The sequence below is a fragment of the Pongo abelii genome, chromosome 6 (assembly GCF_028885655.2).
Source record: "Pongo abelii isolate AG06213 chromosome 6, NHGRI_mPonAbe1-v2.0_pri, whole genome shotgun sequence".
In the NCBI taxonomy this organism is placed as follows: Eukaryota; Metazoa; Chordata; class Mammalia; order Primates; family Hominidae; genus Pongo; species Pongo abelii.
This window is the reverse complement of record NC_071991.2, coordinates 130,387,435-130,413,498: the sequence shown is the minus strand read 5'-3', so window position 1 is coordinate 130,413,498 and position 26,064 is coordinate 130,387,435. Positions and strand designations below refer to the sequence as shown.

General features: G+C 39.1%; 1 protein-coding gene across 3 annotated transcripts in view; it reads left to right on the top strand.

Annotated features, from left to right (window-relative positions):
- The window catches only part of CHCHD3 (coiled-coil-helix-coiled-coil-helix domain containing 3), a 304,023-nt gene that overhangs the window by 9,320 nt on the left and 268,639 nt on the right, over positions 1-26,064 (top strand). For all 3 annotated transcript variants that reach the window (XM_002818468.4, XM_054559826.2, XM_054559825.2), the window contains exon 2: positions 2,720-2,807. In XM_002818468.4, the coding sequence (XP_002818514.1) occupies positions 2,720-2,807 (88 nt within the window). The remainder of the gene's footprint in view (positions 1-2,719; positions 2,808-26,064) is intronic.

The following is a 26,064-nucleotide window of genomic DNA, read 5'->3' as shown; positions in this document are numbered from 1 at the left end:
TCAGTTACTTGAAGTGGAAATCCTGGCGTCTTCCTTGATGATTTCTGCTTTACTCCCACATCTACTCAGATACTGGGTAGTGATGCTGAGGGATGTTTGAGTGGGATCTTTTTTTTTTTTTTTGAGATGGAGTCTCACTCTGTTGCCCAGGCTGGAGTGCAGTGGCGCGATCTCACTGCAAGCTCCGCCTCCCGGGTTCACGCCATTCTCCTGCCTCAGCCTACTGAGTAGCTGGGACTACAGGCACCCGCCACCACGCCCAGCTAATTTTTTGTATTTTTAGTAGAGATGGGGTTTCACTGTGTTAGCCAGGATGGTCTCGATCTCCTGACCTCGTGATCCACCCGCCTTGGCCTCCTAAAGTGCTGGGATTACAGGTGTGAGCCACCGCGCCTGGCCTTGAGTGGGATATTGAGACTCAGACTTTTTGGGTTTGAATCCTTCCTCTGCTACTGATAAAGTATCTGATCCAGGGCCTGTTATTAAATCTGGCTGTGCTTCAGTTTTTTCACCTATAAAATAGAGATATAAAAGTATCTATCTCATAGGCCTGTGAAGGAGTAAATAAGTGAAGTGCCTAGCTTAGTGTAGCGCCTGGCATATAATAAGCACTCAGTGAATGTTAGTATTTTAAATCCTAAATACCTTTTAAGTGTGCTCTCCCCTGGATTACCATAAAAAGCTTTTTTTTTTTTAAAGTTTATTAAAGTAAATTGTTGTAATTTACATGCCATGAAATTCATCCATTTTAAGTTTACATTCCAACACTTTTTTTTTTTTTATATACGTAGGATCTTGCCCTGTTGCCCAAGCTGGAGCACAGTGGCATGATCACGGCTCATTGCAGCCTTGACCTCCTGGGCTCAAGTGATCCTCCCTCCTCAGCCTCCCGAGTGGCAATTCAACACTTGATGAATTTACTGAGTTGTGCAAACATCACTACAATCCAATTTTAGAATATTTTTATCACCCCAATAAGCTCCCTTGTGCCTGTTTACAGTTAATCCCTATTCCCACCCCAGCTCTAGGCAACTACTTATCTACGCTATAGGGTTGCTTTTTCTGGGTGTTTCATATAAATAGAATCATTCAATATGTGGCCCTTGTGTTTGCTTCTTTCACTTAGCTTAATGATTTTTAGGTCTATCTGTACTGTAGCATATGTCATAACTTCACTGCTCTTTATTGCTCAGTTGTATTCTGTTGTATGGATATGTAAGATTTTGTTTATCCATTCACCATAGATAGACATGTGTTTATTTCCACTCTTGCTCTTATGAATAATGCTGCTATGAACATTCCTGTGCAAGTCTTTGTGTGGACATATGCTTAATAGCTTCTTAATTGGTCCTTTAGCCTCCTTCAGGGATCCTGCTTCTGTTCTTGTCCCCCTCCAATCTGTTCTCTACACTGTAGCCAGAGTGATTTTCCTAAAGTGTAAATCTGATCGTGCCATTCCCCTGCTTAAAATCCTTCAGTAGTGCTCAGGTACCCTCAGGATCAAGTTCAGACTGTTTCAATTGAAGAGTTCACTAAGAATCTTCAAAATTTGGAATCTCTACCTTCCCTCCCCACCTTCTCTTTCACTATGCCCCCCCTCCACTTTCTTGCTTCAGCCATTTATTCATGTTGTTTCATTCATTCATTTAACATTCTTTCACTGAATTAACTAGGCTTAGTGAGGCTCTGGGAGTATAGCCATAGGACAGCCAAATCCTTGCTTTCACGGAGCTTTCTTTCTAGTGAAAGGCAGATGGTAAACAAGCAAGTCTCAGATAGTGGTTAAGTGCTGTAAAGAAAATAAAAAAGGATGATGCCATAGTAACTGTGGGAATGATGACTCTCAAATCCGCAAACCTGGGTGTTCCTCAGAGCCTCTGCTCTGTTGCCAGCCGCCTACTTGATATCTCCACTTGGATGTCTAACGGTGGCAAATTCTGGTTCTCATCTGTACTTTAATGTGATTTTTCTTGCCCAGGAGCACTTTTATCCTACTGCATCTCTTCCTAACTTTTACTCCTCCTTACCTTGTAAATCTTCCCTAATCTTCTGTTCCAGCCCTGCCTTCAAAGCCTGGCTACATGTGCTGCCCATTGTGGTTTCTGTATACTTGCATTACATGCTGACTCACTCAGGTAGCACTCTTCATGTTGTATTTAAATGCCTGATGGTTGTTTATTCTGTTACGCTTTAAGCACTTGATAATTTTGAATACTCAGAGTCTAGCCTAGTTTCTGGCACATAGTTGATGCATCATGAAATCTGTTGAAAGAGCAATTGTATGTGGTTAGCTTTGAACAGGAGGGAGGGAGGGGAAGGGGAAGGAACACTTTCATTTGGGACTAGAGGGAAGGAAGGAGCTAAGGCCCATTAATGCATAAATAAGTGTGTAGGATTAGGGGAGGAAAGTTGAAGTTTAGATAGCATACATTTCCCCAGAGATTACAATTTTGTGCATAGTATAAAATGAAGAGTGTAGTTATTTATAATGAACAATTAGCAGTGCATTAGAAAAAATAAAGGAGTAGTGCTGTGGGGTGCATCTTGAAATCTTAAAATTATTCTGCCTTCTGGTTTTATGGCTGTTAGATTTAGCCTAATTTCTTTAGGCCATTCGTCATGTGTATGGATATGGATGACTAAATTACTTGGATGTTATTGCACTGGTTTTTGATCTTGCTCTTTTATAATTGATTTTATTTTGATGTTGCTTTTCCAGCTTTCGGAAAATGTGATTGATCGAATGAAGGAATCCTCTCCATCTGGTTCGAAGTCTCAGCGGTATTCTGGTGCTTATGGTGCCTCAGGTATTGCTGAATTTTAATTTTAGGGTTTTTAGGAGATAAATTATAAGTGGAAAAAGTTGACTCAATAGTCAAGTTCTCTAGCATTCTGTCTTTCGTTATTTGGATGTTTAGCTTTTTATAAGGAATAGTAGAAATCAGTATCGGGGTTTCTTTTAAAATGTTTTGTACTAAGAATGAAACTACTTTCAAACAGTCTGAAAATTTTGTTTTCTCTTCCCACTCTTGAATCCTCTACTAGGCTTTGGAAAGTTACTGCATATCTTTTTGTATAAAATGGATTGCTTATAGGATATCAGAGATTTAGGAATAAATATTTATTAAAAAAATTGAACTTAGAAAATATTGATTTGCTATTTTCAAATTGTGAAGTATTCCAAATGATTTTATTTTCTAATAAATTTCTTCTAAGTTTATAAAAGGTTTAGTTTGTCACAGTCTTAGTTATTGATGGAAATATGGTGGTAAATGAAATCCATAGAGAATTATTAAGCCTAATTTTATCGGTAGGTCCTGCTGGATAAGAGACTTAATGCTGTTTCTTCTCCCTTTTTTCTCTCCTGCCACACTCATCTGTTTATCCAATATTTTACTAAGCACCAGCTATGTGTCCAGCACTGTTCTTGATACTGCCCAGTTGATGGGTAGATGCGCTATTTATTGTGAAATGGCAACAAGAAAATAATTGGGATGATTAATTTTGGACTAAGTGAGATTTTCCTCTACTTATCAGAAAGGAGGAAATCTGGCTGTTGACTGTGAAATTGAGAAAGACGAGATCCTGCCCAAATGCCATTCACTTGGGCCAATTGTGACCCCCCCCGCCCCGCCCCTTACTAATCATTAAGTCAGTAAACATGAATTGAGCTTCTGATACGTTTAGAGGAGAGGGTACCAAGATGAATAAGAATTAGTTCTTGCCCTTTTGAAGCTTCTTGTTTAGTAGGAGAGTTGAGGATTCACAGTTAATTAACTCTAGATAGAAAGTGAGCATGCCTTCCTTGTTGGAAACCCTTGTTTTGGCTTCTGGACCACACTCTTGGTTTTCCTTTCACCCTACTTGCAACCCTCAGTCCAGGGTTCTTTGTTGATTTCTACTAAGTAATCTTGTCCCAAGGTACGGTTTTGAAATCATTATCTAGATGCCTGTGACTCCCAAAATTATATCTCTAGCCCTGACCTTTCCCTGAAATTCCAGACATTATAATAGACAACTGCCTACTTGAAATCTCCCCTTACAGATTCCTCAACTTGACATATCCCAAATCAACCTTTATTTTCACCCCCAGACTTGCTTTTCTTCTCTGTCTTTCCCACTAAATGGCACAGGTAGTCAGGTCCCCAATTGGGGATTCATCCTTGTTTTCTTTTTTCCTTACTCCTTACATCAGACTGTTAGCTAGTCTTATCAATTCCATCTCTAAAACATGTCTAAATATGTTCCTTTTGCATCCATCTCCTCTGCTGTATCTCCAGTCCAGATAGATAACCATCATCTTCTGCAGAAGTCTCTTAACTGGCCGCCTGTTTCACTCTTCCCCCCTATGCTGTGCACACAGAAGTCCTCACAATCTTTTGAAGAAAAGCAAATCAGGTCAAGTCATGTCCCAGTGGTGGCTCTCCATGGTACACAGAATATAGTCTGAGCTGCTTCCCTGGGCTTCCATCATATATCATGACTGGTCCCTGTCTGCCTTCCAACATCATCACATTATTCATCATCTCCTATCACCCTTCCTCTACTTATTCACTGTGACTGCTGTCTTCACTAGAAGAGAAGCTCCAGGGACCTTGTTCCTCATCTGTTTGTTCACAGCTGAATTCTTAGCTCCTAGGATAGTGTAACCTGCTTCTTAGTAAGTGCTTATTATCGTTTGTTGAATTAATTGAAGGGCATTATCTATTTTAAAAGTAGCTACTTTTGTTCGTTCTGGAGAGTTCTATACATTTAATTCAGGTGACATATATTGAATGTTTCTATTATGTAAATAAGTAAGCCAGGTTTTTTCTTTTTTTTTTTTTTTCTTTTGAGATGGAGTCTCGCTGTCTCCCAGGCTGGAGTGCAGTGGCGTGATCTTGGCTCACTGCAAGCTCCGCTTCCTGGGTTCACGCCATTCTCCTGCCTCAGCCTCCCGAGTAGCTGGGACTACAGGCTCCCACCACCACGCCCAGCTAATTTTTTATATTTTTAGTAGAGACGGAGTTTCACCATGTTAGCCAGGATGGTCTCGATCTCCTGACCTCGTGATCCACCTGCCTTGGCTTCCCAAAGTGCTGGGATTACAGGCGTGAGCCACCGTGCCTGGCCAAGCCAGGTGTTTTGAAAAGATGCAAAAATAGGAAAAAGTTCTTTTTTTGACAGATAAACTACATATATAACAAGACTATAAGGGAGGTAGAAACATAGTATAAAAGAAACCTAGGAGATACTGAAATTAAGTTTATCAGATATTTTGGCTTAAGAAGATGCCTTGTTGTGCAGAAACAAATGGCTGTCCAGTTTATTAAAATGCCCAACAACTGCACTTCTGGTGACTCAGGCGTTGCATATAAATACCATTGCATACACTGAGCACATCTAGCTGACGATAAATATACCTTTGCTTCCTCCTCTTCCTCAAAATGGTGAATCTGTTCATATCTACGTGTATGAACTTAAAATACAGAAAATGTTAAGGAAGCAAATGGTTTGTAACTTTGTAAGTACTTATGATGTGGTGTATCTTTTTGCTTATGAATATTCTGTGCTATAACCATTGTTTCTGTAGTTTAATTAAAACATTTTCTTGGTGTTAAAAAAAGAATGATGATATATGGATACATTTAAAATTGGAATTTGTTCTAAAGTATGATTTGTTGTAGGTAGATTTTTTTTCCTACCTCCTGTGTTACAGAGTTAGCATGATGATCATGATGATTCAATATACTGAAGTAATGATAGATGACACTTGAAATTTATTACATTGTAGGTACTCTGCTAAATCCTGTGTACGTCTTGTCTCATTTCATCCTTTTAACCCTATGAAGAAGGACCTGTGATAACCCATTTTATGTAGAAAGAAACTGAGACTTGAAGTGATTAATTATTTTGCCCAAAGTCACACAGCTGGTGAACAATGGAGATGAGAATTACATTCAAGTTTGTCTGACTCCAGAGCAAATGCTGTTAACCACTTTGTCTTATTTTAATTTGAATGACATCTTGCTTTAGAAGGGTCGTGACAGAAACTAGTTGGAATGAAGGAGCTGCTTTTTAGTGATGTTCTGCTTGAACTAAGGAAAGAACCTGTTGTTTATAAGTAATTGTTGGTTGTTCTAGCTTTTTCCCATATTGGCTCTCAAATAGTGAGTGGAGGGAGAGAAAATGTTTTCTTTCTTGGGTTGTTTTGGTATTTCGAGAGAGTGGGGATGGGTCGGGAAGTTTTCTGTGAGTGCCTGTGGTGTGTCTGGCCCGAAGAGCATGCCACTGATGTGAAGAGCTCTGGCTTTGCTGAGGGACCCGTCCCTTCTCACTCCCCATTTGAAATGACTGATGAACTCTTTGGTCCATGACCAGCTGTGACCAGCCTGGGCACTGAAAGCTCTTAGAATGCCATCTTGTGGGCTGGGCTTGGTGGCTTATGCCTGTAATCCCATCACTTTGAGAGGCCGAGGTGGGCGGATCACCTGAGGTCAGGAGTTTGAGACCAGCCTGCCTAACATGGTGAATCCCTGTCTCTACTAAAAATACAAAAAATAGCTGGGCGTGGTGGCACATGCCTGTAATCCCAGCTACTTGGGATACTGAGGCATGAGAATCGATTGAACCTGGGACGCGGAGGTTGCAGTAAGCTGAGATTGCGCCACTGCACTTCAGCCTGGGCAACAGAGTGAGACTCCATCTCAAAAAGAAAAAAAGTATGCCCTCTTGTGTTTTAGTGGTCAGGCTAGAACTACACTTTCCAGATGGTAGCCACTAGTCACATGTGACTCTTAAAAGTTAAGTGAAAATTAAGTCAATGATCAAATGAAAACTTCGGCTCCGAAGTTGCACTCATCACATTTTATGCTCAGTAACCGCATGTGGCTTGTGACTACCATATTGGACAGTGTAGATATAGGGCATTTCTATTATTGCAGACAGTTCTATTGCATAGCTCTGATCTAGAATACACCAGTGCTTTTTATTTTCGATCTGCACCATGGTGTGAAAAAGACTCAACAAGGCTCATAGGACAGGTTCTTTGAGTACATGATTCATCTCACCCTTTCCAACCTAACCCAAGAAAAGAACTAAAATTTGGCATGCTATTTTGAAATGATCTTGCTTTAGGTTAAGAATGCAATTCAACTATGTGTAAATTAACAAAGAGTTATTCTTCTTAGAATTAAAAAAATAGGCTTATAAAAGCAGGAAGCTTGAAAATTTATGTTCTGTTCTGAGTTTGTCTCATTTAGGGGTTTTAGTTAGTACTCAATAATAGATTTCTTATGATTTAAAATTTAGATGTGTTATGAAATAATTTTTCAAGCCTACAAAAATGTATTGATAAAAATGTCACTCGCCTTTTTTACATTTTTCAGTGTGAAGTAAATTATATATTAAATGTGAGTTGAATTTTAAGTATTTATTAAAAAGCCTTCTTTCTCACAGGACTCTTAGTCATACCAGCCATAGGCTATTCGTATGTGTGAACATAGGGCAGTGTATTTGATGAACTGAGAGCCCTAGGATTTCTGTATATAGGAACTCAATTTTGTCATAAAAATAGTTTTGAGAATACATTTTATACTATAAGAAAGTGGGTTCCTCTGAAGACTTTACTGAAACTTTTTTTTCATAAAAAATATAATTTTTTTGCTAAACCTTGAACCAGATCAATGGCTCGTTGCAGTAAGTATTTGCATGTAAAGCTGTTTGGGCAAAATAATATACTGTGTGACACACAGCAGATTGTAATGCCACTTTAATAAATGAATGTGCTCTCAATAACTTAACTGTGTCCTTGCTGCCTCAAATTTTTTGCTGCGTTATCTCAACTATATTGGTTTGCTTTTACACCAGATAATTTTTTTCTTAGGCTGACATAAGGAGATGTCATTGCATATAGTTATAAACTTATCTTTTCATTAACATCTTGCATCTTTTGATTTTAAAAAATCAATTTTGGGTATTGATTGTTTCCTTTCAACCTGATCTTTTAGTTTTTCTGGCTTATAATGAGGTCAGACCTCTCATGGTTGACCCTACCTACCGCTGAAGAAACTGTCCCCAAATCAATATGAAGAAACAGACAGGAAATGATATTAGGAGACATTTTGTTGTTTTCGTAAGCTACTGGCAACCAGATAAAAATGATGAATCTGGAAAAAAACAAGACAAATGACCTAACTTTTATTATCATCCTCACTGTAGAAGTTTCTCTGTAAATTTCTTGTCATTGTGAAAAATGAGAAAGATTTGCCAGTTTTTGTTAAGTATATCACTGAGATCACTAAGTATTTGGCAGCCTTAACAAATTGCAGGAAACCAATTTGAGCAGGAAATAGCACAGCCTAAACTAAACAGCCAATTTTGGGAAACGGATTCATGTGTAAGTTCTGTGTATTTTTCTCCCAGAATCTGGCCCTCCTAGTTATTTTTAAACAGCTCTTTAAGGCTCATTTAGACATAACACTATAGGGAGAGTTCAGAGAAAATAAGCTTATTCCTTTGACTTGAGTTACAAGAACTGAACATCTAGGTTTCCAACTTTTAATGTGTGAAACTTTGTGGATACCAGTGTCTCAACTCTGTACTTTTTTTGTGGACTGTAATGGATGATTTGCCTGACTGTTTGTAATAGTAAGAAACCTAATTGCTATTGAATTAAAGGCATTAAATCTAATTCTCTAAGTCAGCATATTCTGCTCTGAAAAAGAAATCTGCCAACAGTCTAGGGTTGAAGAACTCATGGTTAGTTCCATCAGTCAACAAGTGTTAGCATGGCCGCCATCTTTGACCTTCAAGGAATTACTAGTTTGGTCAAAGCATATTTAATGTTACAGTGTAGTGAATGAGTACTAGTTTAGTCGCCTCCTCTGTTAATATTTTTGAGAAGGTGAATGAACATGTGAGTGAGATAGAATGTATAAGAGGTATGGAAAGTGCTTTAGGAATTTAGAGAAAGAGCATCAGGAGCTTTGGCAGGCAGGCCTGGCATCAAGGGAAGTGAACTTGAGCCAAACTTGAGGCTAAGGGGGATGGGAGGGGGTTAGAGTAGAAGGTAATCCTGGTAGAGTTAGCACACAGACCAGATTAATTCAGATAAAGGTTTCTTGTAGGGTCTCATGGGTGGGTAGGTTGAAGTCAACGAGTTTAATTCTATCCTATAGGGCCTGGGCAGCTACGGAGCTGTTCCATCTCATTTTAGGATGCAAGTCTGGAAAGTTACGTTAGTTGCACCTTCAGATATACCCAGATATTAGTAACATTTTTATTCTTAAAAATATAGTGCTGGTTTTCTTACTGATATTTTTATATCCAGTAAACAAATCCGAGTGGTAAGAATATGTATTTTCCGCCATAGTACTAAATAAAGCCATTTTCATCTTCAGTTAAGTAAAGAAGCAGCCCCATAAGCATTTTTGTTTGTCCGTAATTGGCCCTGTTGCAAAAAGAAAGAAAGAAAGAAAGTTGCCCTCAAATGCGTGAGACAGCGTGGCAGTCTAGGGTGTAACAGATGAGTTCTGAACAGGGAAGGTGAGTGAAGCAAGTGGATCCTTGGAAGGATAAGGTAAAGAAAGGATGTTAGTTGGAAACTAGCGATCAGGAAGGTCAGCCGCTGCCTGGTCTAGGTAGAGTGGCAGGGCAGAGGAGGGCTTGGCTGGACATGGTAACTATGGCTCCATGGATGGGTAGTGACAGTCCTTGACTCACGCTTCAGTCCTTTTCTCCCCGGGCCTAGGGCACCTTTTCTCTGTGCTACTTGATTCATCTCTATGTTGGATTTATTTTTGAGAATCCAGAAAACCTTTAGGCTGACTTTATTTTAAAATTGAGAGGAGGGCATAGAAAACTTCCTTTCTTGTCATTAGCAATGTGTTTTGTATTCCGTGGTATTTTAGAATGGTCAAAAGGGAGTCACACAAAGAAAATGCTGCAGTGGGAGAGGGAACGAACTAGAGATAAAGCTTGGTAGGTTCTGAAACATCAGTGAGTTACACCTTCTGATCATTTTCTGTGACTAGGAACTTCCGCCCATTGATTTCGTAGTTAACGGATTAACCACTGGCTTCAGCTGCTTTATATTATGTCTTCAGAGGTCCCTGCCCTTGTGACTGCAGCAGCATAATTTACTTTGCATTGGTGCTTCTAGGTGGTATGAAATCAAGTGGGCTGGACAGTCCCTACTTGCCCCTAAGTTACTAGAAAGAAGCAACTGTTTTCTTAGGTACGTTGTATAATGTAGATTAGAAATATAGTAATGTCGTGGAGTCACAGTACTCAGGAGCTGGAAGTTAACTCAGGAGTTACGACCTAGTAATTTCAACAACAGCAGAGAAAAAAGATGCTGTTTTAAAGAAGCTCCCCGTTTTTGCTGCTGTAGATTCTGGACACTAACTTCAAATGGAATTGTGGGATAGTGGATTGTATTTTCTCACAGAACAAGTGTTTTTATTTGTCATAACCAAGCAAATCATGGGTGTCACCAAAACTATATTAAGAAAACTAGATAAAACAGTGATATGAATTTTGTAATCATGTTTCAAGATTTGTAAAATAAAATACGGTATTGGTTATTCAAGCAAAACTAATAGAATATAAAGCATAGGACATGTACTTAGCAATACTATTTTTGATTTAAATTTCATACATTTGTTGTAAACAATATTAACAACATTTTTGCCTTTCTTGGAATTTGACAGATTTGAGAGCATCATCTGGATGGCCCAAATCTCTTATAATAAGTTGCCCAAGGGAGTTTCAAATGTACATTTTCCTACTGCAAGCAGAGAGGTTCAAAATCAATCCATTGACTTTCCAGCTGTCAGCCAAATAGCAGGTTATTGTTGTTGATGATCTTGTTTTTCCTTGTTAAAAAAAAAATTTTTTTTAAAGTAAGGTCTGACCCAGCATTTCATTTCTTTCCTTTACCCTCTCCTGCCTCCCTGGTTTACTCAGAGTCACTCCTATAGTGTTCTGTATTAGGCCAAATCAGTGCTACCAGGGAACAGTAAGTGCTTTCAAGTCCCCCTTTTAAACCTTCTCTGCCCCCAGGGCTACTTGACACTTTGTTGACAGCTGTCACTATACTTGAGTATTCCTTGAAAAGCCTCAGGAACCCGTGTGGATCATTATAGAAGGATCTCCAGACTTTATCACCGAATTGCTATGGCATGCTTATGACAATATTCTGGTTCTGTATGCCCTGCCTCCCCTGAATGAGTGGTTAATTGAAATATGGGTTTTAATTAGCCAGCATCAAATGATTGGAGCTTGAAATTACTTTCAGTTACAGGGTAGTCATGATAACTCACGTTACTATAAAGATACAAGGTGTTTGAAACATCTGACAGATTGCATGGTGGGCAAGTACACGGCTGCCAGCAACCAACCCCTGTGTACTCACTGTATTGGCAGGACTTCTTTCCTCTGTCAGCTGAGTGAGTGCGGCTGCTTTCCTCCTCACTTCATGCACGTGCACCTTGCTCTTTTCTCATAGGGCTTTTTTTTTTTTTTTTTTTTTTTGCTTGTCCACACCCATCATTGCTATAGTCCTGCAAGGGTCACTCGCAGACCTTGTCTGTATTTGATGAGTAGCAGTAGAGCCTTGCTCTGCATTTCCCAATTTATTATGTTACGTTTTGCAGTTTCTCCCATCCCTGGCGTCATTGCCCTAGTCTGGCCACCATCATCTTTTTCTTGCATTACCCTGACAGTCTCTTGCTTGGGGTCCCTGCCTTTAGTCTTGCATTCCCCGGTCTAGTCTCACTGCAGCCCTAGTTTCTTTCCAAAGCGTGAAACTAATCATGCCATTCCTCTGTGAGAAACTTGAGCCCTCCACCCCACCCTGGCCTTCCTCTTAGGATGCAGCCCAAATCTCTTACATAGCCGGCAAGGTCCTGTACGGTCCATCTCCTGCTCTAGTCTTCTCTGGGAATCTCATGGGATTGAACCCATATACTGCTTTTGTAAAGGACCTTGCTGGCAGACAGACGTTTGTCTGTCGTGTTGAACTTCTTTGTCTAGTCATATTGAAGTTCTTGTATATCCTCAAACTTATCCTTTTGAGTTTTTTTATTTTTGAGTTGGAGTTTTGCTGTTGTTGCCCAGGCTGAAGTGCAATGCCTCAATCTTGGCTCACTGCAACCTCCACCTCCTGGTTTCGAGTGATTCTCCTGCCTCAGCCTCCTTAGTAGCTGGGATTATAGGCTCCCGCCACCATGCCCGGCTAATTTTTTGTATTTTTAGTAGACATGGGGTTTCACCATGTTGGCCAGGCTGGTCTTGAACTCCTGATGTCAGGTGATCCACCCATCGTGGCCTCCCAAAGTGCTGCGATTACAGGCCTGAGCCACCGCACCCGGCCTCCTTTTGGGTTTTTGACCTTGTTGTTCCTTCTGTGTGAACACTGTTCCAACTTCTAGCCCTGCCCCACCCCTGTCTCACCTCTTACCTGCCTTTTGTCTGGCAAACTCCTGCTCATTGTTCAGATCCCTGCCTAGAAACCACTTACCCCAGGAAACTTTTCATGACACCCAGTCCTGGTAAGATGCCCCACCTGTGTGGGCCTGTGGCACCCTGTGCACGTCTCTCGTAGCACACGTCACATGGTGCTGCCATTGCCCGTTACACACCCCTCTCCTCCAGATCCCACAGCTTCTATTTTCTCATTGGTCCTCCCAGGACCTCCTCTTCTGGCACTTCCTTCAGCACTCCCGCTTGCTTTGGTGCTGAGCTCTCTTTGCCGAGGTGAGAAGCCGTTATAGAACTGTGTGTGTTTGCTGCAGGTAAACATCGACCTGTTGAGGCCAGATAATTAGGCAAAGCAGGAAAAGAAGTCTCAGAGGGTCGAGGAGATTTCCTTCAAGAGCCATTTCCTCATCTTCTCAGTGTGGACTTTCCAAGTTGATACCATTTTGAAGAATTTCCTTTTCTTGTGTTACTAATTCTCTTTAGTACTGATCCTTGTAATAGTATGTACTTCATTGTGTTGTAATTACATGTTTACTTGTCTGTTTTTCCCATTTGATTATGAGCCTTTGAAAGAAGTCAATGTTCGCTTCCCATGTTCTGTACGCTCAGCCACAGTGACCGTATTATAAAGTTAGGTGCCTCATAAATGTTTGTGGAATGCGTGAGCTAAAGCAAATCAGATAATGAAGCCTGATATGTACAAGTGCCTGTGTCCACTAAGAGGCAAGCAGGAAAAGGGGTCTTTCTCTTAGGTTGGTTCCACTGGGCATGGGTGTGAGTGTCTTCACCAGGCTCCTGATGGTGCTTATACAATGCCAGTTTCAGGTCTCAATTGTAGCAGACCCAAGGAAGCCCTTTTGGAAGAGGCACTTTCTTGAGTACCATCTGGGGAAAAGTATGAGTCTGTGGAGGAGTGGCTAGGGAGCGGGGCTCTGGATTTGGAAACATTGATGTGGAGGTTCATGTCTTCCTCCTAGTTACTAATTTAGTTTAGAAAGGAAATCATCTGTATAGACTTGACAAGTTTTGGTGAGTGCTGAAGTGAGTTGGGATTTTCCCTTCTCGGACCCTCCCACCCTCAGTTCCTGCTACCCTCCTCATTTTGCTCCTCCATTGGGTCGAAGTTAATCTGACATTAGTACCTTTGCCCCCTGGAATTTTAGGTTAGGAGTTTTAGGTGAGGTTTGGTTAGGGTGTCTAGAGGTAGGTCCCTAACTTGGAAAACAAGTTACCCCTGGCTCCCTTTTCTGGTAGAACCCCCTGCTCTCTTCCTGTTGTCAAAACTCTGGGACACTTGAGAGTCGAGCTTTTCTTCACTGTATCTTCTCATGTGTGGCTTTTCTCGTGTCTGATCTCAGCTTCTCACTTGAGGATCATAACTTATTTTCTTCTTGAAAGAGTGGTCTTTCTGCCATCATTCATTTCCTCAAGCCTCTGAGGCCCGCTCTTTGAAGTCTGGGGACTTTGGTGTCTGGAAGCCCAGGAAGGTTGTGGTTTGGTTTGGCTTCTGGGTAGGGGTTGGAAGGAAGGCCCAATGCTTGGGCCAGTCTTCCCAGTGTGGGGACGACTGGGAGACCAGGGAGCTAGCTCAGGGAGCTCCCTGTGTGCTCAAACACACAGAAGCATCTGAGGAGCCCTAACTAATAAAGAGCCAAGAAAACCTCTGGGATTTGCTTTAGCTCATATGGGCTTTTACCCAGTGCTTCCTTTTCACCTCATCACCGTGTGCTACAGTCACAGGGAATGCGTATAATGATGTCAGATTGGCTTCATTTGATAGTTACACTAAATTCTTCAGATGCAATTTGTTTTTTTGTTGACATAGTGGTCATATCATGACTTTAAACAATAAGATAAAATGTTGATTGCTGTGTGTCAGTTTTGAGAATGGACCTGAGGAATGAAATGAAAATCAGTTATTAAAATCAGGATAAATTTGATTTAAATCAAAAATATTAAAGCAGTATTTAAAGTCAACAGCTCCCCCAAAAACATTGTTTTGTTATGCAACCAGCTAGGTTATGGATTCTGAATATCATTCTTATAATTTTTTAAACAAATTATTTTAACAAAATACCTCTAGCAGCCCTCAATTCATTTCCCTTCTTGAAACTTGTACTTTTCGGTGCAATGGCTCAGGCCTGTAATCCCAGCACTTTGGGAGGCTGAGGCAGGAGGATCCCTTGAGCCCAGGAGGTCGAGCTTGGAAGTGTACTATGTTTGCATCCCTACACTCCAGCCTGGGTGACAGAGTGACACCCCATCTCAAAAAAAAAAAAAAAAAAAGAAAGAAACTTGTGCTTTTAGCAAGAAGAGATGGCTTTAATTGTGCATGCATACTTACAGTGAAAAAATAAGGCCAATCACCTGTTTTCTTTTTCCTTGGTAGGAAAAATGAGGCCAGCTAAGCAGCTTTTATTTAATTTTGTGGGACAGCAAAGATATTCATTGAGCACAATATGTTTCTTTAATTTTTCTTAATAACATGTTGTCTTCTCTGGGAATCTCATGGGATTGAGCCCATACACTGCTTTTGTGACATCTTTTAAAAACTTTTCTAAAAATGTTGCTTTAATATTCCATCTCAGAAACTTTTGAGAGTGGGTATTATAAGATTATGGGAAGTTATAATCCTGTTTTCATGATTCTTTGACCTTTGACTTTTTTTTAATAAAAAATCTTTAATGAAAATTAAATATATATGTATGTGTATAATGAAAAAGTATTTTTGCTCAAGCTTGATAAACATACAAATAATAAATTATTTCCTCTAATTATTTTTCCCTGTCCTATTAAACATACCTCTACTGACATAGCCACTATTTCATAACCCATGTTCATCTTTTTTGCAAAAATGACATTTGCAAAAGTGATGACATAAAACTTGTTAAAAACGGTGATTTTTAAAATTGTTCATGATTGATTATAGGACTTTGAGCTGAAACCTTTTTTTCTTTTTTTGAGACGAGGTCTTACTGTATCACCCTAGCTGGAGTGCTATGGTACGGTATTGGCTCACTGTGGCCTTGAACTCCTGGGCTCAAGGGGATTCTCCTGTCTCAGCCTCCTGAGTAGCTGGGACTACAGGCAGGTACCCCCACACTGCCAATTTTTATTTTTTTTGTAGAGACAGGATCTTGCTATGTTGCCCAGGCTGGTCTCAAACTCCTGGCTTCATTCCATCCTTCTGTCTCAGCTTCACAAAGTGCTGGGATTATGGGCATGAGCCATTGAGCCTGGCCTGAACTGAAACTTTTTAAGGCTATATTTTGATTGAGAACTACCTTTTTCTCTCCATCCAAGTAAAATTCTTTTAGTTGAACAAACACCTCCCTATTCCCAGCCCTGCAGCATCATCTGTGATGTGCCTCAATAGGTGTGACTTGAACAAGCCGAACCAGACCCAATTGCAAAGGCCAACTGAAATCACCATCTGTGCTTTACTGGCAGTGATGTAATGTGATTGCGTGCTTTCAGAAATAGGGCTACAGAGGAAATGAACCTCAGTTCTTCAAATGGGAAATGGAAAGGTGGTAGTTAAATCACCACTGAATAGAGGAGAGAGAGAGAGAGCTCATGTGGTGTATGTTTAGTGCTCAGAGGGCTTTTGCCATTTGATAGTTGTGTGATCATGGACAAGTTGTCTCATTTTTCTTCAGAATAAAATGGGGAGACTAATGCCAATTTCACATGGTTGTCATGGAGACTAAATGAGAAAATATACAGGTGCTGAGTAAAATATAGCAGGTGATCAATAAGTATCCTTTTCTTTTTTTCTTCTTTAACACAGAAGCATCCAGGGCCATAACTTCACTGTCACCTTTTACTTGTTCCACATTGACTCTTGCCAACTGAACTACTTTCTGTCTACCCTCTTTGGCTTTCATTTGGTTTTCTGTGCCCTTGTTCCAACAAACATTTATTTATTTATTACTGGCTATGTGCCAGACACTGTACTAAATGCCAGAGTTTCAAAGATGAATAGGTCAGAGATGTAATGGAGATACACAGGTAGCATAGAGGGTTGACTGCCGAATAACTCTGCATAGGGCGGTCAGGGCAGACTTCAGGAAAGGGGTGGTGATGTTTGAGCTGAATATTGAAGGAGGAATAATAGGAGTTTACCAATCAGACATGATGGAATTGGTGGTGGGGGCAAGGAGGAGAAAGGGCATTTCTTGGGAGAAGGGTGATGTGCGATGATGGGTGCATTGGTTATAGTCATAAAGGGCTTGGTGATTTCTGTGAATTATAACTAGTTATATTTATTTGAAATGCACGTACTTGGTGGGAGATGAGGTTACAAGGAGTAAATACGAATAGACTGACAAAGCTAAGGAGTGGGGATTTGCTTCTATAGTAAATGGCTCTAACCCTACATCTTTTTTTTTTTTTTTTTTGAGGCATAGTCTTGCTCTGTTACCTAGGCCGAATGCAGTGGTGTGATCGTAGATCACTGCAGCCTTGACCTCCTGGGTGCAAACAATCCTCCCTCCTCAGTTTCCTGAGTAGTTTGGGTTACAAGTGTGTGCCACCACCACATTTGGCAGACTTTTTTCTTTTTTGTAGAGGCGAGGTCTCACTCTGTTGCTCAGGCTGGTCTCTAACTCTTGGGCTGAAGTGATTCTTCTGCTCAGCCTCCCAAAGCACAGGCGTGATTACAGGTGTGAGCCATTGCCCTGGCTCTATCCTTACATCTTTATACTATTTTTAATTAGTGTATATGTGTGAATATGGCGGGGGAAGAGTGAGGGAGAGATATCACCTCCAAAGTCGCCTCAACAGAACTTTTCTTGATCCTATTTGCCTTCCTCTAAACTCACATGACATTTTATCTATATTTTTCTCTTGGCAGTCAGTATTTTATGTATACACACACATATAATTATATATAATTAACTATAATATAATTAAATATATAACACAATTATGTTATAATTAATTATAATTTGATATATAACACAATTATATTAGAATTAATTATAATAAATAAATAACAATTATAAACAATTATAATTAAATACATAACAGAATTATGTTATAATTAATTATAATAAATATAACAATTATAATTAATTATATAACATAATTATATTATAATTAATTAAAAATACATAACAATTATAAATAATTATGATTACTATGTAACTATATTATAATTATATAACATAATTATAATTATAATCAAATATATAATACAACTAATTATAAATATATAACAATTATATATAATATATTCAACTATTTAATTATTCTAACTAATTAAATAGATAATATAATTATAATTAATTATATGTAAGTATATTATCAACATATAACTATATGCAAAATTATATGTGTATATTTTATATACATATCATTATATAGTAAGAATACATAATTTTTGTTTTTTTAAAGAGATGAGGTCTCACTGTTTTTCCCAGGCTGAACTCAAACTCCTGGGTTCAAGTGATACTCCCACCTCAGCCTTCTAAGTAGCTGGGATTAAAGGTGAGTGCCACCATGCCAGGCCCCTCTACATTTTAAAAACAGTTACTTATTTATAACTGTGTTAGCACCTTTACTGTACATTAAGCTCCTTGTGGGCAGAAGGCATACCTGAGAGCCCCTGGTTCCTTTGTGACCCATATGGCATCTGTCTGACCTGTAGAAGGTGCTCAAGAAACACTTGACAACGGAATGAATGAATGGACGGGCCTGTGATCATCCCCAGCTTCTTCAGAATACTTTCCACTTCAAAAACATGTTTGATGATCCACTTCAAAAACATGTTTGATGAAAGCAGTCAGTCACAAAAGACCACATACTGAATGATCCCATTTATAGGAAATGTCCAGTATAGGCAAATCTATAAAGAGCAGAAGTGGTGGTTGCCTAGGGCTGGGGTGGTGGTGGTGGTAACAAGGATAGGGAGTCACTGCTGATTGTTGCACAACTCTGAGGATATACTAAACACCATTGCATGGTACTTTAAATGGGTAAATTTTATGTTATACACATTTTGTCTCAATAAAGCTTTTGAAATACTTTTGAAATTTTGTCAAATTTTAACAAAAGTATCTTTAAATGCATTTTTTTCCTGTTTTTATGTTTACCATATATACATAGGGACTTGCATTATATAATATTTATTGTTATTTTTTGAAGTTTGGACTGGGAGCTCATAGCATGAGCTTTGGGACTTCGTTAACCATTTCAGAGATGCAAGGCAGTGTGAGAGGGAATTCTTGTGAGCCTATGCAGAATGACCTCATTCTCTCTGTCAGAGAAATACTGCACTAAGTTATTTTAGTATTAGCAGAATGTCGTTGTTGGATATATTTGGACAGTATATTTTTGTTTCAAGTCATTGAAGAAGTTTGTCTTCAGGGAGTAATATATTGCTTTATCTTAATAAAAAGGCATAGCATTGGCAGAAGTACAAGGAATGGTGCTATTTTTCTGTCACCTTCAGAATGAAGAGGTAGTATAGTTTGTTTTTTAGCCTGTTAATCTTGTACTTCTCATTAACAGGTACTTTATTTTTAAAAGTATGTTTTATATTAAAATAGCATTTGTGCACTTATGAAGCAATACTTATTAATAAAACATGCCCTTAGATAAATTGTTTAATGCGGTTTTCTTTTTTCTTCCACATTGTGGGGACTAGTGGTTTCTGTGTTGATGAAAGAGCAGGGAACATCTTTTCTTGTGTATTCATTCGTGCAAAATTTTGCCCTCTTGAAAAATGAACAAAGATCATAGCCAGAAGGTATTTATCATGCAGTTAACCACAAGAAATCTTGAATGAGATCATCATCAAGTAACTTAAATAAAACAGTTATTTTCTGACACTTTATCACCAGAGTCATTCTTTAGGACACTTAGCATTATTATGTATGCATTTTTCTTTTTCATATAATTGCCAACTATTTTGAAGAATGGGATGCTTCAGATTAATGTCTTGGGAGGGAGACATAATCTACTTGACCCCGATTTAAAGGAATAGTGGAAGTGGGTGGTTCTTCACCACAGATGTGATTGTTACTAGGGATTCTTCATAGACTCTGTCATAGCAAAAGTATTATATTTGGCTTCTCATGATGTATCCCGTGACTAGCAGAGTGTTGCTCAGTGGATTGGCTTGGGCTGAATCAGTAGGTCTTTCCAAGTATAAATTTGAGTGCTCACTAGACCAGAGAGAGGCAGAGGCCTGAGGATTTGGTGGGAGATTCTCTGAGTGTTGCAAATAGTCCCCATCCCTCCTGTGCATGACCCAAGAGTTTGCTCTGAGACACCTATTGAATAAATGGCTAGCCAGCACTGTGGTTAGGTGGAAGAGCACAAATATTGATAGATATTTAAGCCCTGATGTGACTGAGCCTGGCCTTCAGCTTTGCCTGTTACTATATTTGTGATGTCCAAGAGTGACAGGGGCTAACATAGCTATAAATAAGCAACTATTAAGAAATTGTAAAAAGCAGTGACTGCCAAGAGAAAAATATAGAGAAAATGCCATGTGAATTTGGAGGAAGTTTAGAGTGATAGGAGCTACGTGCTAAAGCCACTAGTCTTTCTTGGGCAATTCCCATTATGGAAGAAAGGGATCCAGAATGCATTTTCCCAAAGAAAGAATGAGTACAGATGAAATATTGTTGTTAGAATAATTCTTCAGGCTTATCATGGGTTTTTAGGTTAACTTGGAAACCCAAATAGCATTTCACTTTTTAATGATGAATATACAAATGAGCTGTGGCACCCGTGAAGAGTTGGCATGGCTTTCCATAGCTGCAGTCAAGGTTGGCTCCTTTCTGTACAGGTTTTCCGTATGTCTTGTGAGAGGGTTTGAAATATCAACTTTGGATTCCAACATCTGAGTTCAGTTATTGTCTCTATGCAGTTTGGATTACAAGCAAACATTTGTATACATACAAATGTGTGTCTGTGTATGTGTGTTTGTCACTTAAGAAAATAGCGTGTCAACCACGGATATGTTAGTATGAGCATTTTAACAGTTTGTTAGTCACTAAAGTTTTTTTTGCAGTACAGGCTAATGCCAAAGGCAAGCTTTCTCCTGCTTGCTGTTTTGCCCAGGGCTGGCATGGCTGGACAGTGACGTCAAGGAATTGTAACAATTTACTTTTATAATAGTTGATATAATTTTGGTTGGCTTTTGTTTATTTACTATTTCAAGTATGACGGTGGTGGTTTTTTGTTTTTGCTTTTCTCTGCTTCAAAGTTATCAATGATTGCATTCCTCTCCTCCACTAAACTTTATGTAGGAGGGAGGGAGGATTTAGTACCTGCACATGGAAATACTTTGATGCTGTGTCAGGTCATTTTTCAGGGAGACAGAGGCCAGAGTCTGTGAAGGTCTGTAGCTGCAGAATGGTTAGCACAGAGGCAATTGATACAATGAGGGGGGCTCAGGTTTTGGTACCAGCCAGCCCTGAGTCACCATGGGGCTCTTTATAACACTGTAATAATACTTAACTCAGGGCTAACCTAATGCCTAGAACATTGTTGAATCGATAGAGACTAAATTGGCATGGTATTGGATGGCTGACTAGAAATACTTCTATCCCAACCTTATAACCAACTGGCCATTTTACCTTGGGTATGTTTCTTTATTTCTCTGGGCCTTAGTGTTCTTATCTTTCAGATAGTGGAATGGACTGTTATCTGTAAGATTCCCTTGATAGATTCTGAGCTTTTTAGATAAGAACCATTTTCATTCGTCTTTGTTTCCTAACACTGCGATTATACTTGGACAAAACATTTTTTTGAACGAATGATTGGATTTGCAGCTATAGTTATATAGCTACATATAGTTATAATTATGAGCTTATTTGTATATGTCTGTGAACATTTATAAATGAGAATTGTCTTTTTTTGAAGTTTATCCTCAAGCAGCCTGAAATGCACTTTTATCTCTAAATATTCATTCATACATATACATATGTGTATATGCCTGGAACTAATATATAAAATTTAAAAATTAGAAAAAAATAAAAATGATCAAGGTGCAAGAGTATACGTTTAAAAAATCTATTGCTTTAGAAGAATTTATTTATGTTGCATTATTTGGATATGATGCTTAGAATAACTTGGCTAGTAGAAAAATCCTGTTGGCAGCTTCTAGGTTTAAAAAAAACACCCCAGAGAATTAGGGAAAAAGTAGTAATTAAAAGGGTACTGTCAAGCAAGGTTGGTAGGTCTAAATTTAACAGGGCAGCTGTGTTTTGGTTTGGAGGGGTGTGTGTGTCATGCTGTCTCCCCACGCTGTTTGCTTGCCCTGTTATGAGGCAGAAACATGTTATAATGGAGATAGAGATCCTGCCTTTTGAAATGCAGCCTCAAGAAGTGGCTGCTTAAATGTTGCAGTGCCCGCTTGAATGTTGCAGTGCCCCCACTGGCTTACAAGAACCTCGTCAGTGTTTGGAGAAGTTTAAAGCTAGCAGGTGTAATTGTTGTTATGCTTTCTGGCTTGGCTGTGGTCTTTTTCTGAAGGAGCTCTTCAAGAACATTGGACAGTATTCTCTGTGCTTGAAATATTGTGTTTTATTGCATTTAAGATGCCAGTAATTTTAAGATTTTATTTTTTGAGATGGAGTCTTGCTCTGTCACCCAGCCTGGAGAGCAGTGGTTCAATCTCGGCTCACTGCAGCCTCTGCCTCCTGGGTTCAAGTGATTCTCCTGCCTCAGCCTCCTGAGTAGCTGGGATTACAGGCACGTGCCACCACGCCTGGCTAATTTTTTGTATTTTTAGCAGAGACGGGGCTTTGCTATGTCAGTCAGGCTGGTGTCAAACTCCTGACCTCAAGTGATCTACCTCCCTTGTCCTCCCAAAGTGCCGGGATTACAGTCATGAGCCACTGCGCCTGGCCTATTTTTAAGATTTTATGTTCCACTAAGAAATAACCTTGGCAGTTAAGCTGTGATAAAGTGCTTTCCTATCCATTAGAATATTCATTTTATGTTTATTGGAGTTGTTCTATCTATGTTGATAGATAAAAAGGAACATTTAAGTGAAATGAATTGGTAGCGATATTCTTGATGCTTCCATGCAGAGTCCAAGTCTTCTGAATCATTTTCTGCCTCCATGTTGTCCATGTGAGTGTTTTTTCCTATACTATCACCCTGTGTGCCATTAAGAGTGCTAGTAATGTAGCAGTTGTTAAAAAGAGTGCTCTACTGTCTATCCTGGAATTTTCTTACAAGCTGCTGACTCTCATTCTGCATTTTTTTTTTTTTAAGACACAACCTCCTCTGTTGCTCAGGCTAGGTACAGTGGCAAGATCTTGGCTCACTGCAACCTCCACCTTTCGGGTTCAAGCAATTCTTGTGCCTCAATCTCCTGAGTAGCTGGGATTACAGGCATGCAGCACCACACTAATTTTTTGTATTTTTAATAGAGACAGGGTTTCACCATGTTGGCCAGGCTGATCTCGAACTCCTGGCCTCAAGTGATCCTCCCGCCTCAGCCTCCCAAAGTGCTGGGATTACAGGCATGAGCCACCACGCCTGGCCCTTCATTCTGCATGTTTTGATGCTACTGCCTTCTTGATCTCACATAGATAATGTCATGAACTATGTTCTGACTACTGCCTGGCCCACAGTGACAGGAAGATACTGTCGGTGTCAGAGACGAATAAATGTGCACCTTAGAAGCAATGGCATGTAGCAGCAGTGCACTAGCTGTAAAAAGGACTTTGACCAAGGAGTCATTGTTCAGAGGTTCACAGTGGAAGTGTGGATTATGGAGTATTTTCTTTATTCTAAATGGTTAAACACCACAAGTAAAGAAATTGTTTCATGTTCAGACACTATTGTTCTCTAATTGTATTAATGTACAGTTACCTTTTCTCTTTCATGGAGAATCTTAATGGAGAGTTTAACCTGAAAAGAATAGCCCTGCTGTTTCTGTTTTTTTGAAACATCTTTCAAACATCAAACATACTTTGCTTCTCAAGCATTCATAGTGTGTATAAATTATGAGGAATACAAAGATGAGTAAGGCTTGTTGCCCTCAAGCATTATTGGTTGAGTTAAGTATTGGTGGTTAAATGAGAAGTGGTAATAAACATCACTAACGAGCACATTATAGTCTTCAAAGTAGGATAAAATTGTTGGGTACTGTTTACCTTGGATTTATTAAGTTTAATTAAGTCTGCCTACAATAAATTAAAAAATCACTTGTCTAAAAATATGTGTATCATCTTGAATTGGATCTGAATCAGATTTCTTTCCCTTTAGAAGCTCCATTGTGGATAATTGATTCAAAAGAATACGATCTGTAGATTATAGTATTTATGGCTGTTAATGTCCTAATTTGATCATGGTGCTGTAGTTATATAACAGATTGTCCTTGTGCTTTGAAAATTACGTTGGAATATTTAGGGGTAAAGGCATCATGTCTGCAACTTATCGTCATGTGTTTCAGAAGAAAATGTTTGTGTGTGTATGTACGTGTTATGTTTGTATGGAGAGAATGATCAAATATATCTGGTGAAATGTTAATTGGGAAGTTTGGGTGAAGGGTACATGCGGATTTTTTATGGCATTCTTACAACTTTTCTGTGGTTTGAAATGATTTTAAAATAAGAGGTTATGGAATTGAAAAGCTATTGCTAAGATATCAGATGCCTGGTACTTTTAAATCAACACATTTATTTTATGTGACTTTAGGGCAGATGTGTGCATATTTTAAGAAAAATTCCATTCTCTTGGCGGAAACTTGCAGAATGTCTTCAACTCTGCTTCCTTTTGCTTTCACACACCCCGAAGTGCTTGCTCTTTCACTTTGTGGATTTATATATCTTGCGGTCCGCTTGGGGGGAGTATTTGCACGTATATTTCTATGTTACTGCTGTTCTCCAAACACTTATTATTGTGTCTGAGAGGTTTTCAGTTGTTTTGGGGGGGAGTTTCCTACACTTACCCTTTGGTAGTGATTTTCCAATTGTCTATGACTAGCTATTTTGATGACTTAATTTAGAAAGGTTATCCCTTTTGTTTATTTCTAAACTAGCTCCTATGATCCCTGCTTCCCTTCTGCCTCTTTACCCCTCCCTTATTTGTCACCCTTCTCCTCACTTCTCTATTAGGCACAATTCATCTTTGGAATTAGTAAAAATCCTGTCTCTTCCAGGAAGCCTATCCTGATTATCCCTATGGAACTCTGATTACTTCTTAATTTGACACTTACTACACTCAGTTTTTTATAGTTATATTTTATTGTTTTATATTGTTCTCAATGATGGATTAAAATTATTGTTGTTTTGTAGTCACTTAAAGTTATATGTACATATTATTTTACCAGCCCAGTGTCAGAGTACTAGCAGATATAAGCAGATATAAACTACTTTTTCCCTCCCCCGCTGACTTTATCCCTACAGCTCATGGCTGTCTCCACGAAGTAAGTGATTCTGTCTGAGTAGGTATTTTTTTTTCTTTTTTATTTAACCTAGGATCAGACCTAAGGGAGTTTTGTTGTTGTTGTTGTTGTTGTTGTTTTTGAGACAGAGTTTCACTCTTGTTGCCCAGCCTGGAGTGCAATGGCGTGATTTCAGCTCACGCAGCCTCCACCTCCTGGGTTCAAGCAATTCTCCTGCCTCTGCCTCCCGAGTAGCTTGGGATTACAGGCATGTGCCACCACACTTGGCTAATTTTGTATTTTTAGTAGAGACGGAAGTTTCTCCATGTTGGTCAGGCTGATCTCGAACTCCCGATCTCTGGTGGTCTGCCCACCTCGGCCTCCCAAAGTGCTGGGATTACAGGCGTGAGCCACTGTGCCTGGCCCTGAGTAGGTATTTGTTACTGGATCCAAAACTGAAGCCACTGTCTGACTTTTGGGATTATTTGTATCTCTCCTTTCTTCCTTTTTACCTCCAATCTCTGAGGATTAAAGATTTTTTTTGTCTGCATTAGCTGAGATATTAGTTTCATAATGCAGCCAATTCATTTACTATTTTTAATTCAGAATGACAAATAAACTGGATTTTTTTCACCTGTAATTAGATCTGTGATTGTTAAAACACATAAAACATATTTGAACAAAAAACATTCCAACACAGTTTATAAATGTGTTATCATCTGTGGTAAGGATAAAGTCATGAGACTGGTTTTTGCTCAAGGATATACCACATTTGCATCTTAAATACAACTGTTAATATTCTCTTCTTGTTGATTCAGGCAGGGTAGCTTTTCCTGAGTGACAGAAATGCAGATGATTATGTGAAATAATGAGTTGATTGGTTCATATCTGGGTTGTCATTTTGGCTTTTTGGATTGTCTTATGAAAATTCTCTGAGGGCAATACTCTTCTTTGTAGAGTTGGGATTATAAAACTGTGAAATGTTCTCTTTTACCTTTGTCTTGCCTCTGAAACATTTTTTGGGTTAAATTCTTTTTAAAAAAAAGAAGTCCCATTGACTGTGTATGTGCTATTAACTCTAGCATCGTTTCCATGATTAGTGTCATCTAACGTTTGATTCGTCCCATTTCATACATTAGCGTATCCCAGCAGCTCGTGGAACATTTGTGAACGAGGAAACTGAGGCTATGAGAGATTAAGTGATTTACTTTAGACCATAGGTAACAATGTCTGATGTAAGTTTGGGT